Source organism: Sus scrofa, chromosome 14 (assembly GCF_000003025.6).
Source record: "Sus scrofa isolate TJ Tabasco breed Duroc chromosome 14, Sscrofa11.1, whole genome shotgun sequence".
In the NCBI taxonomy this organism is placed as follows: Eukaryota; Metazoa; Chordata; class Mammalia; order Artiodactyla; family Suidae; genus Sus; species Sus scrofa.
This window is the reverse complement of record NC_010456.5, coordinates 114,920,458-114,933,435: the sequence shown is the minus strand read 5'-3', so window position 1 is coordinate 114,933,435 and position 12,978 is coordinate 114,920,458. Positions and strand designations below refer to the sequence as shown.

The window sequence follows — 12,978 nt, the reverse complement described above, 5'->3', positions numbered from 1 at the left end:
TTCATTTTGTTTTTTAAACTGGTTGGCCTCATGGGCCTTAAGAATTTTATAGGGTTAATACTATACTGGTTTAGCACTGTTTTGTTTTCAGGACATCAGTTTCACATAAACTGTCAACTGCCAAAATGACAAAAACACAAACAAGGACCCATGGATACTTACTTGTAAAGATATTGATCCACTGTCTTTAGTTTTGCTTAGGAAGCTAGAGATGGATAAATTCAAGTCAATGCTGCTATTATCAGCAGTGGAACCAGTGCCTGAATCAGTATCATTTTCCTTTTGACTCTCAGATTCTGGTAATATGGTTTCAGTTTTTGATAAAGCACCTAATTCTCCTTTATTTTCTGCATCTTCAGGGTTGATATTAATACTGGGTACTGGGACAGGCTGAGGTTCACTGGGCTGGGAAGCGGCAGTAACTTGAGGTTCTGTTTTAATTGGCACTTCGCACGGAATTTCTTTTTGCTCTGTAGCTATCTGAGTGGTGGCTTTAGGAGCATCCTGAGTTTCATGTCCTAAAGCCTTTTGGTCAGTATCAGTCACTACACGTCTGACCTCTATTCCTTCAGTGCTACCAGATTCAGCAATCTCAACTTCAACTGTCCCAAGTTCCTCATTGGTCTCCACTATGTTCTCTGAACTGCAGATTAATTGTTCCTCATCTTTACCTTCTACAGATTTTTGATCTATCTCGTTACTTTCAACTATTTCTATAATAGGACCTTCCTCAGCACCACCAGCCTCAGGACTCTCTGTGGGCTTGCTCACTAATTTCTCACCTACTTCATCCACTTCTTTCCCATCATTACTCTGAGCATCCTCAGCACGGTTTTCAGTTGCCTCCTGAACAACATTCGCTGCCTCATTTGTTCCTATCACTTTGCTTATATCACTGATCACATCTTTTTCAGTTTTGTCATCTCTTCCCAATTTCTCTTGGGTGTCTTCCTTTGTAAACTCGACTTCATTCTCAAGGGCCTGAATATCTGCCTCTTTTTCTCCAGTCTCCTGAGAAACTAAATCCATTGTTTGAATAGTAGCATCTTCAATTTCTTCAGATTTTATAACTTTATTCTCAAATATCTGTTGCTTTTCCTGATCCCTTTCTTCCTCAGGTTTCAGATTCTGTTCAATGTTTGTTTCTGAAGTTATCATTATATTATTTTCTTTTCCTTCACTGACTGAATTAATGTCCACTGTTTCATGGTCTTCGGTGTCAGGTAGATTTTCAAGCTTGGGTCTCTTCTCCTCTCTTCCATTTTCCTCGATTATTATTGCTCTGTTATGGAGTTCAGCCATAGCTTCTAAATGAGCATCATTAGCATGCTCATTAATATCTGCCACAGGTTCACTGGTGGTGGGTTTTTCAATGAGAACTTTACTGTTAAATTTATCTTCAGAAGTATTACGTTCTGTCTTCTCGGAGACAGATTCCAAAATACAAGCATTCTGCGAAAGCTTATCTTCTTCAGAGCTGGCAATACTAAGGTCAGAGGAGGCACGCTTACTTGCAGGTATTGGCTAAAAAAGATTTTTTACAGTTTTAGTGTTAAAACTAATTTCAACATGTGACCAAAATAATGTTTCATATATATATGATGATTTAATTAATATAATGATTTAATATCTTTACATAGTAAAATTTGATGAAATTATAGAAATAAAGAATTGACAAATCTTCACATAATAAACATGACAAAAATGGGTAGCAAAAAGCAAATCTGCTATTAATCTTCACCTCTAAAATTAAAGGTTTTTTATTTGTTAGCAGTAAATTTATTCATAGACATAGGCCTAATCGTATCTTAAAACTCAACTCTAAAAATTACCTACATGAAACTTCCTTTGTAAATACTGACCAGAGAATTTTCTGTTTCCTCATCATCATCATCCTCTTTGCCATCTTCAACTTCTTCTGTTACTTCAGCCTTTGCCTCTGCAATCAACTCCCGAATTGGTTTGTTGGAATCGACAGTAACAAAAGGATGCTGTTTGATCATTAAAAAGAGCATACTCAAATGCCTGCTTGTGAAGTAAGTTTCAAACATAAAAACACATTATTATGTGGTAAAAATATAAATACATGAGTAGGAAAAATACAGATAATTTCAGATGATATTACATCTGGGAAGGGAAGGAGGAGGAGGGAATTAAGCAAGAGTAGGGGCAGCCTGCAAACTGTATCTGCACCTTTAAGAACTTCAAAGAAATATATCAAAAATGTTAACACAGTACATCTGGGTGGTAGGTACATGTACTTTTCTGTATGTTTGAAAATTTCATAACCTAAAATTAAAATTAAAATTTAAAGCAAGTTTCAAGTACATTACTAATTCTTAAAAAGTAACAGTACATTTTATCTTGTATACAGGCTCAATTACAGAATTACGAAAAGCTTCAGAGTTCTGTTAAAAGTGCCTACAAACACCTGTTTCTTTGACATAGTTCTAACAATCTTAAGAAGACATTTTATTCACCTCTGTACACTCAGCACTTAGTGTGTGTCACAGACCAAGGCCTTCAAATGCAGGAGTAGGAAATGAGACAATATACGTTGTACAGAGAAAGACAATTTTTTTTTCCTGCTTTTTCCCCAAAATAAACAGATCAACCTAAAATACTGTAATGGAGAAGTTACACATTAACTCAACCTGGCAGTAACTTCCTCAAAACTTATCATTTATTTATCTACCTATACTACTATTTAACAAAATTTTATTTCAAATATTACAAACAAAATTATTCAATCACTTTAACAACATTTTTTAAAAGTTAGCAATATTTACTGAACATTTAGCCTCATTCTGAGAGACATTTATAAAAAAAATTAATTAGCTCATGGCTCCTGCCACTAAGGTGCTTCCTTTCTAGTAACTAAAGAGACAAAACAGAAGTAACTGACAACATGGAAATAACAAAACAAAATGAAAAGAACATAAACAATCAAAAAAGCATAGGAGGAGTTCCCATCGTGGCACAGCGGAAACAAATCCAACTAGGAACCATGAGACTGAGGGTTCAATCCCTGGCCTCGCTCAGTGGGTTACGGATCCAATATTGCTGTGAGCTGTGGTGTAGGTCACAGATGCGGCTTGGATCCCGAGTTGCTGTGGCTCTGGCTCTGGCCAGCAGCTGTGGCTCCGATTAGACCCCTAACCTGGGAATCTCCACATGTCGTGAGTACAGCCCTAAAAAGGAAAGAAAAAAGCAAAGGAAGAATGACTTATAAGCTAAATGCCTTTCAGTAGAGGCAGCGTGTTTGTAAAGCAAATGTTAATAACTATTGCAGTGTATCTTGAATTTGCAAAGAGGAACTCCAGGAAAAAGAGAGCACAGTGAATGAATGGGAAACTGTATTCTTCTTAAAGAGATGTTACAATTTTATGGTTTACCATTGTCATAATACCCTTATCTTACCTGTAGTAGCTGAGATGTATTCCACCTGGAATCCACATTCTTTTCCAAGCATTTCTTTAGAAAGTCCTTAAAATCTGAAGACCTTCAAAATAACATTTTAATAATGACATTCTATTTTATTTTCTTCTTGTTAAAATCAAAACTCTGATGAATTATGCTTAAGTTCCATTATGTGTGTAACAAATATTACTTCAATATAAGAAAACTAGTGAGATTATTACTATTTCATAAGTCATCCATCTATAAATACGACCTAGACATATACGTAAGTAGGTTCATGGTTTTAGTAACTGACATAAAGCCATATATTTGTAAATATGCTAAAACGCACAAAAATGTTTCCATTATATTAAACTCCACAAATATAGATCAACCACATATATGCCTCATTTTCCCACAGTACAGAAAATACCTTTTTCATGTAGAACTCAAATCACTGGTATTTTCTAATTTATGGGGAAAGTTAGTTATAAGAGTTTATATTATATGGTCCTTAAGTCTTGAAAATATACCAAAAATCCACTTTCTACTTCATATCATCTTTGTACCATGTACCTAAATTTAAACACCCCATAAAGGTGGAAGAATAAAGCATCAAGTTTTGCTCTTAAAAAGCTTTATTCAAGAATATTTTACCATTTTGATGGTTGTGCTAATGTAGGGGGCTCAGATTTTGCTATTTTTAGCAGCACTCTCATTGGATTTAATTCATGATGAGGTGGCTCTATCTCAGCCATTTCTATTAGAGTGATACCCAGGGACCAAACATCAGCTTTGTAGTCATAGGGTCTGTCCTTAGATGTTTCACACATGACTACCTCAGGAGCCATCCTGTGAAGACAGAGAATTGAAAATTAAGATGTTTAACTTAAAGAACAGCAATTACAAACCACATAAAAGATAGGCAGTATAATCAATTATGTAGACACAATTAATGAGTAATAATAACTGCTAACATAACTAATGCTGCAAATCCACAAAACTAAATACATACCAATAGGGTGTGCCAATAAAGGAATCTCTTCTTTGGATTGTCCTTGTGTTTTTAGCTGATACTCCAAAATCCGCTTGAAATAAATAATCATACAAAAATATTACTAATAGTTTTTAGGCAAGGTTCACAGTATTCAACATAAGGGGAAAGCACATGAAGTCTTAATAAGGTCACTCTTATTAAAGGGTAAGCAAAATGAAAGAGAAATAACTTCTCTATCATCCTAATCTTGACCAATCTCTTTCTACCACAACCACGCCGCCCACTCAAAAAAACTGCCAAAGGAAAGTTTCCATCATTAATACACTTAATACCACCACCTTTACATATCGTCAGATCACAAATTTTTCAGAATTGAAAAAAAATAGTAACTTCAAAATAGACCAGTCTATCCACTTCAGAACAAATGCAACTAGTGCAACATATTACAATTAAAGGACATTTTTTCCATATTGTAAAAAACAGAAACTATATCAAAGTACCTTTATGATATCAAATGTCTTGCTAACCTCTTCATAAAATTACATTACGAAGGAACAAAATTAGGAATGATATTTTATGATTTAAATTATAGTGCATAGCTAAAGCAGAAATTATCACAAGCTTGTAAATTAACTATACTTCAATAAAACTTAATAAATAAATTACAGGACACAGCAACGTTATCACTTTATCAGTTGTTAACCCTACCTTTTTAGCTTAGGGCTCAGACAACCATTAATAGCAACATAAAATTGTTATTGCTGCATAAATACCTCATGCCATATATATTTAAACTTTAAAGTTTCAGGCCACAATTCTCAAAACTGAATAAATACCAAAAATTCAGTATTTAATGCTCATGCCCCAAGCACTGTCACACAATATACATGCAATAAATGGCAGCTACGTTACTAACCATATGCGTAATTTTAACCTTTGTGATATTTTGTTTGCAGAACTCTGAAAACTTAGGAAATACTGCCGTGCATTCTAATTATGTCCATCACATACTGCTTTCTTTTCTTTTTCTGACCACGTAGTTCTCCTGCTTAAAATATCTTAGCAGGTACCTACTGCCTGCAGAATGAAGTTTAAGCTTCCTAATATGGTATATTGAAGTCTTTTGTTACATTAGATATTTCATTAATGTTTTATAATTAAATTAATAAATAAGCAAATAGAACATACGATACTTGGAAGATATATTTACAAAAAGTATAACATAAATAGATGTTTTCAAGACTCTCCATCCCTATTACCCCCTACTTCCTCAACTTACAACTTCTCATGTTTCTGCAGGAAGGGAATAAGACAACAATATGAAATTCCTACCAGAATAGGTTTTCTAAAAATCAGGTAGAGTCAACACAGTACTTATTCTAGTGTTTTCCTAGAATCTATTAACAGTCTATTCTTTTTAACTTTTTTCCCCTCAGAACATGACAAAGAAAGGAAGTCTAGAAACAGGCCTAAACCACAAAATCCACTGTCAACATTCATACCTCTCTAAGCACTCTTATGAGCAGGACGTAAACTAAGGAGGGACAGAATGGCATCTTCAGGGAGTTCCCATCGTGGCGCAGTGGTTAATGAATCCGACTAGGAACCATGAGGTTGCGGGTTCGGTCCCTGCCCTTGCTCAGTGGGTTAACGATCCGGCGTTGCCGTGAGCTGTGGTGTATTTCGCAGACGTGGCTCGGATCCCCGTTGCTGTGGCTCTGGTGTAGGCCGGAGACTACAGCTCCGATTAGACCCCTAGCCTGGGAACCTCCATATGCCGCGGGAGCGGCCCAAAGAAGTAGCAAAAAAAGACAAAAAAAAAAGAATGGCATCTTCACTTTTGTGGAAAGGCTAAGTTAAAGTCATCATGTGCTTTATAGTTCTACTGATAATCATGAGGCATATATACACTGGTCTGTTAAAAGAGCATTTTACAAACTTATTTTACATACTTGCAACAATGTGATCTGATAAGATCACAAAAATTTGGTCACTGCAACATATTATATACAGTTCTATAAGTGATATGGTTCTATATATCTGTGTTCAGTTAAAAGGGTGTCACAGAAAGGGAAGGTTCTCTGTATTTATAAACTAACGAAACAGACCTCAATTACTTTAAATGTCAACCAACTTAAAACTATTCTGGTTTCCCTAAATCTTCAAGAATATATTTATTTTTAACAGAATGCATTATTTTACATAAAAGTATACTGGCATATTCCAGTAAGATTTTAGCACACTTACAGAAAAACATACACTAAAAATGGATCAACATGATAACATACTATTCCAAAATGAGCTATAAGACTTTAAAAAATGATGTAAGACATAAAAGAGTAACATAAGTCAGAATTTTAAACTCATAAATGACAACTCATGGGAAAATTAGAGATAAAACATCATTTTATAAACAGGCTAAACTAGAAGGAAAAAAGAGCAAATAAACACAACAGATTCACATCCGTTACCTCTTTACACTCATTAGGATGGCTATCATCAAAAATAAACTAAATAAAATAGAAAGTGCTAATAAGGAGGTAGAAAAATTGGAACCCTTGTACATTGCTGTGGAAATGTAAAATGGTGCAGCCACTATAGAAAATGGTATGGTGACCCCTCAAAAAATTAAACACAGAATTACCATATGATCCAGCCATTCCACTTGTAGGTGGATATATACCCAAAAGAACGGAAAGCAGGGACCCAAACAGATGCTATACACCCATGTTCATAGCAGCATTATTCACAACAGCCAAAGGTGGAAAGAACCAAAGTATCCATCAATGGATAAATGAAATGTGGTATATACATATAACAAAGTATCATTCAGCCTTAAAGAGGAAGAAAATTAACACATGCTACAACATGGACCTTAAATACGTTACGCTAAGAAAAATAAGGCAATCACAAAAAGGCAAATGTTAGAGGATTCCACTTATATGAGGCACCTATAGTAGTCAAATTCACAGAGAAAGAAAGTAGAATGGTGACTGCCAAGGGCTGGGGGAAGGAGGAAATGCGGAGTTAGTATAGTACAAAGTTTCAGTTGAGGAAAATGAAAAAAGTTCTGGAGATGGATAGTGGTTATGGTTGTACAACGTGAATACACTTAATGCCACAGAACTATACTCTTAAAAATGGTTAAGACAGTTGGAGTTCCCGTTGTGGCTCAGCGGTTAACAAATCCGACTAGGAACCATGAGGTTTCAGGTTCAATCACTGGCCTCGCTCAGCGGGTTAAGGATCCAGCATTGCCGTGAGCTGTGGTGTAGGTCGCAGACACGGCTCGGATCCTGCGTTACTGTGGCTGTGGTATAGGCCAGTGACTACAGCTCTGATTAGACCCCTAGCCTGGGAACCTCCATATGCCGTGGGAGCAGCCCTAGAAAAGGTAAAAAGACACACACAAAAAAAGTTAAGATAGTAAATTTTGTTAGGTATACTTCATCACAATGAAAAAAAATGAAGAAAGATAAAAAGAACTTGATAGAAAGTTATAAATACTGATGATTGGCAAACCCAACAAACAGATAATAAAAGTCCCTAAAGAAGAAAGTCAATGCAAAGAAACAGAATACTCATATCTGTTATTACAGAAAATCTTCCTGGAGGTGGGGGGAATAAAAGTTTAGCCCTTTAAGAAAAGTTTTTTGGCATCTAGGCAAAAAGAGCATATGACTTGTAGGAGAAAGAAAATCAAATTATCTCAGACTTTTCAACAACACTTTATGACAGAAGGAAACGAAGTAACATAATGCAGATATTCAAAGAAAGAAATGTGTGCCAAGGATCTTCTATTCAGCAAAACTGACCTTTAAAATGTTAAGGGTAGAACTGTTATCATTACATAAGAACTTGGAGAGCCCTTCCAGAGAAATCTACCAGAGAATGAACTTCAGACAACCAACATACAAAGAGACGTCAACATAAGAAGTGGTGGTGAGCACAGAATATAGACATGAAAGTTTAAATAAGTAGTTACAGAATGTTCCAAATCCAAATCTATCATCCATGTCCCTGAAAACCAAGATTCTCAGGATAGAAGGAGATAGATGTAACACTGAAGACGCTAGGTTAAAAAATTTTTTAGGAGTGCCCACGTGGCTCAGTGGTTGACAAACTTGACTACTATCAATGAGGATGCAGGTTCGATCCCTGGCCTTGCTCAGTGGGTTAAAGATCCAGCATGGCTTTGGCTGTGGTGTAGGCCAGGAGCTATAGCTCAGATTAGACTCCAAGCCTGGGCTTTCATATGCTATGGGTGTGGCCCGAAAAAGACAAAAAAAAAAAATTTTTTTTAAATCTTTATCCTGAATTTGAATAGGAAATACACAGGAACTCATGAGAGTTCTGTCCTTTGAAAAGGCCTAGAATGAAAGCCAATCCAGAATATCTCTTACCCTTAAATTATGGTCTTAAAATACCATATCCTACTAAACAACTTCTTCAGGGCTTCCTGAAGAAATGGCTAATTACAAGTCTGAGGCAGGAAACACACAAGATGAGCCTGAAATATTTCAACCTAACAGATAACAAGGAAGCTACCAAAAACTACTAGAGTCATGTCAACAAGATAACAAGCCAACGTGAAGAGACTACCATTGATCAAGGTGGTACAAAAAGAGCTTTAATAAGGATTAAAAACTGTAATAATTTGAAACTTATAAAATACAATTAGATTTATGAATTAATAATGACATTTAAAAAACACTGGTCACCAACTAAGGATGCGAAAACAAATTTATTGTCTTTAAAACTAAATAAATAAAAGGAAAGAATCAAGCATTTTTCCTATCTTGTCTATATGAACTATAATCCTGAAAAACCAAAAAGACAAAAGGAAGTGTCTTCTTACATAAGTATTCCTAATTTTATAATGATGACAAATGAAAATAATGAAACAAATGATGAAAATTACATCAAAATCATTATTAAAAATAATAAATGAAAACAAAATGGGGAGTTCCCATCATGGCGCAGTGGAAACAAATCTTACTAGGAACCATGAAGTTGCAGGTTCGATCCCTGGCCTCGATCAGTGGGTTAAGGATCCCGCGTTGCTGTGAGCTGTGGTGTAGGTTGCAGATGCTGCTCGGATCTGGCATTGCTGTGGCTCTGGCGTAGGCCGGCAGCAACAGCTCTGATTAGACCCCTAGCCTGGGAACCTCCATATGCCCCAGGTGCAGCCCTAAAAAGACAAAGAAAAAAAAAAAAAAAAGGAAAAAAAAATGACAGAATTCATTTTGTCCCTCTATTCAACAGATCTAGGCATTAAGCATCAACAGCTGCTAACACCAAAAAAGAACGAAAAGCAGGTATTACATGCCTCCCAATAAAAGAATACAAAACCACCTATAGTCCTGAAAAAAAAAAAAAATCACACTTGAGACTGATGAAGCTTTTGGATTCATCTGCAAAGAGAGGGAAATACAGAGAGGAACTTACTGAAGTCATCATGAGTATATAATCAGCAAAATGCAAGATGAGAGAAACTCAAGAAATCCAACAGTCCAGATCCTACAAATCAGTACTTCTCAATCTTTTTTTCATCACGCTCTCAAGTTGCGTTTTCCAATATTTTTTCCTAATCCTCCCTCCCCTCATGAAATTTTAATGCCACAGATATACTATACATCTGTTTGTAAATATCTATGGGCTTTTGGAAGGTCACAACCATTGTAATACTAAAATCTTTTGTCTCCAAAGAACAAACTTTCTTTGACAAAGCATGCCATGAGAATGCATGTCGTAGATAAATATAAAGAGAAGAAAGGAATGGGGGGTGGGGATAACCCATAAAAGAGACAAAAGAAAAAGCAGGTTTTAAATATGGGCAAACCTAAACTCTTAACATCTAGAGATGAACACTGGGTAAAAGAGTCAAAAAGAAACACACAAGTGATTACTGTAAAAGTCAGGATATAGGGTACCTGTGGAGAACAGAGGGATAGTGATTGAGAGGGGGCACTTTGAGCTGCTAGGGTGCCTGACATAATTCTATTTCTTTACCTGGGTGGTGGTTACAAAGCTACCAAGTCACTAAGCTACACAACCGTTAGTGTGATTTTCTGTATCTATATTTCTCAATAAAAAGGTTAAAATTTAGTAGTATATCAAATTATATCTGTTTAGATGTCATGACAAAGTGAAGTGAAATGACTGTGATCAGTGGTATCAACAAGGCCTTTGAATATATTCTGACCTTTTACTATCCTTCTAAAATACACACATTTAGACTTCATCACCAGATTTTTTTTCTTAATTCGTATCTTGGTGATACTTAAAGAGGACTAAAGAGGACAAAGTCCCCTGTTTGTGTGTATGTGTGTGTGTGTGTGTATATATACATATGGGTGTGTATTTAATTTCCCATCTAAAACCCACATCTACTTCTCCTTATGAAATTCTTTCTTCCCTCAGTGTAAAAAACAAAATCAAAAATTCTAGTCCTTATATTTATTTCGGGCATCCTTTTCAGATCTAAGATTACTTTGTTAGTTTAGCCAAAATACCATATCTATAAAATAACTAAAACTAAACTAAAATAGAAAAAGAAAACCAACAGATACAAGTTTTGGAAATGAAAAAGTTAGAGGTTTTACATACTCATGTTCTAAGTGTATTGTAAGTATTAACTCTATACCCAAAAATTTAAGGGAAAAGTAATTAACCAGCCTTTGAAAAGCCTGTCTTTCTAAAAATAAAAATCCACCCTTTCTTACCTTTTAAAGTGTCTTTATATTAGGTGCCTATACTTGGGAATTCTAGGAATTATAAATAATTAATTATCCAAAGAAGTATTTTTAAAATTACCATGCAGTAATTCTCCATGTTTCATATATTTCAGTCATAATAAAACAATATTAAGTTACAGACAGACAGGGAAATCTCAGAGCACAAATTCAAATGTTTTATTCAAGGGAATAAACTTACCCAATTTAATATCTCCATCTAAGGTAAAAAGAATGTTGCCGGCCTTTAGATCTCTGTGGATGATTTTATTATCATGTAAATAGTTCAAAGCCTCTAAAGTCTGCTTACAAACTACTTGTATTTGGGACTCAGTTAATGGTCTCTCAAGCTCTGTAAAGAAAAGTAAACAATTATTTTTACAGTGAAACATAAGGGCAGGCTATATACTTTTAGCATCACTGTCAAGGATCAAATGTAGTGAATTTATTTTTTAAAAAACCAAGAATCGGGAGTTCCCATCATGGCTCAGAGGTTAACGAATCCGACTAGGAACCACGAGGTTGCAGGTTCAATCCCTGGCCTTGCTCAGTGGATTAAGGATCTGCTGTTGCCATGAGCTGTGGCGTAGGTAGAAGATGCGGCTCAGATCTGGCGCTGCTGTGGCTGTGGCGTACGCTGGCGGCTATGACTCCAATTCGACCCCTAGCCTGGGAACCTCCACATGCCACAGGAGCGGCCCAAGAAATGGCAAAAAGACAAAAACAAAAACAAAAACAAAAAACTAAGTATCAGGGAGTTTCTGTTGTGGTGCAGTGGAAATGAATCTGACTAGGATCCACGAGGTGTCGGGTTTGATTCTCTGGCCTTGCTCAGTGGGTTAAGGATCCGGTGTTGCCATGAGCTCTAGTGTAGGTCACAGACATGGCGAGGATCTGGCATTGCTGTGGCTGTGGCGTCGGCCAACAGCTACAGCTCCGATTCGACCCCCAGCCTGGGAACCTCCACATGCTGCAGGTACAGCCTTAAAAAGCAAAAAAAAAAAAAAACAAAAAAAAAAAAGTTAAGTATCTATAAAGACAATTTCTTGAAATTTCATTTTAGAACTTTATTACAATTAACCAAGCATATAAAAATTGGCTGATTTCTTAACTTACTGAATGTCACTCAACCATAAGATAAATATGTACAAACTTTTGAAATCCTATGGTTTTTTAAAAGCATAATTTAAGATATAAACATGAACAAAAAGGCACTTACCAAGCATCACAGCATCCACTGCTCCACCTGCACAAAATTCAATGAGGATCTGCAGGCAAATACAAAAGCACATGTCTAACATGACATTTTTTCTTCAATTTAGCAAAAATGATAAAGGAATAAGTATCAAATAACCTAGGTTCAGAAACAATATTATGCTAACCATAAAGATTTTCTTTGTCAAAAGTTATGAGTCTTAACAATACACATTTGAGAAAGCAGAAATGAACACACTGTAGAACTATATCCATTTTTGTTAATCACCAAATTTTTTAGTGTCCTTGCTTCTCTAAAATTACCAGTACAGAATTTTTATTCAGGACAGCATTATAGTGTTCTGGTTGTGGCGCAGCAGAAACGAATCCAACCAGTATCCATGAGGATACAGGTTCGATCCCTAGCCTCGCCCAGTGAGTCGGGGATCCAGAGCTGCTGTGAGCTGTGGTGTAGACCGGCAGCTATAGCTCCCATTTGACCCCTAGCCTGGGAACTTCCATATGCTGTGAGTGTGGCCCTAAAGAGCAAAAAAAAAAAGACAGTATTATATACCCATTTCATCACCACTGAAAGATTTCATTATTCTCCTTTTTAAGGTAACTATTGTAGATTAAGTAAGCATATTTTTTAAC

At 35.9% G+C, this 12,978-nt stretch overlaps 1 protein-coding gene across 2 annotated transcripts in view; it reads right to left on the bottom strand.

Annotated features, from left to right (window-relative positions):
- Positions 1 to 12,978, bottom strand: part of SLK (STE20 like kinase) — a 58,532-nt gene that overhangs the window by 24,059 nt on the left and 21,495 nt on the right. For both annotated transcript variants that reach the window (XM_001929430.6, XM_005671435.3), the window contains exons 3-9: positions 12,350 to 12,398; positions 11,333 to 11,482; positions 4,415 to 4,487; positions 4,057 to 4,251; positions 3,421 to 3,502; positions 1,863 to 1,991; positions 163 to 1,524 (exon numbers count right to left, since the gene is read on the bottom strand). In XM_001929430.6, the coding sequence (XP_001929465.1) occupies positions 163 to 1,524; positions 1,863 to 1,991; positions 3,421 to 3,502; positions 4,057 to 4,251; positions 4,415 to 4,487; positions 11,333 to 11,482; positions 12,350 to 12,398 (2,040 nt within the window). The remainder of the gene's footprint in view (positions 1 to 162; positions 1,525 to 1,862; positions 1,992 to 3,420; positions 3,503 to 4,056; positions 4,252 to 4,414; positions 4,488 to 11,332; positions 11,483 to 12,349; positions 12,399 to 12,978) is intronic.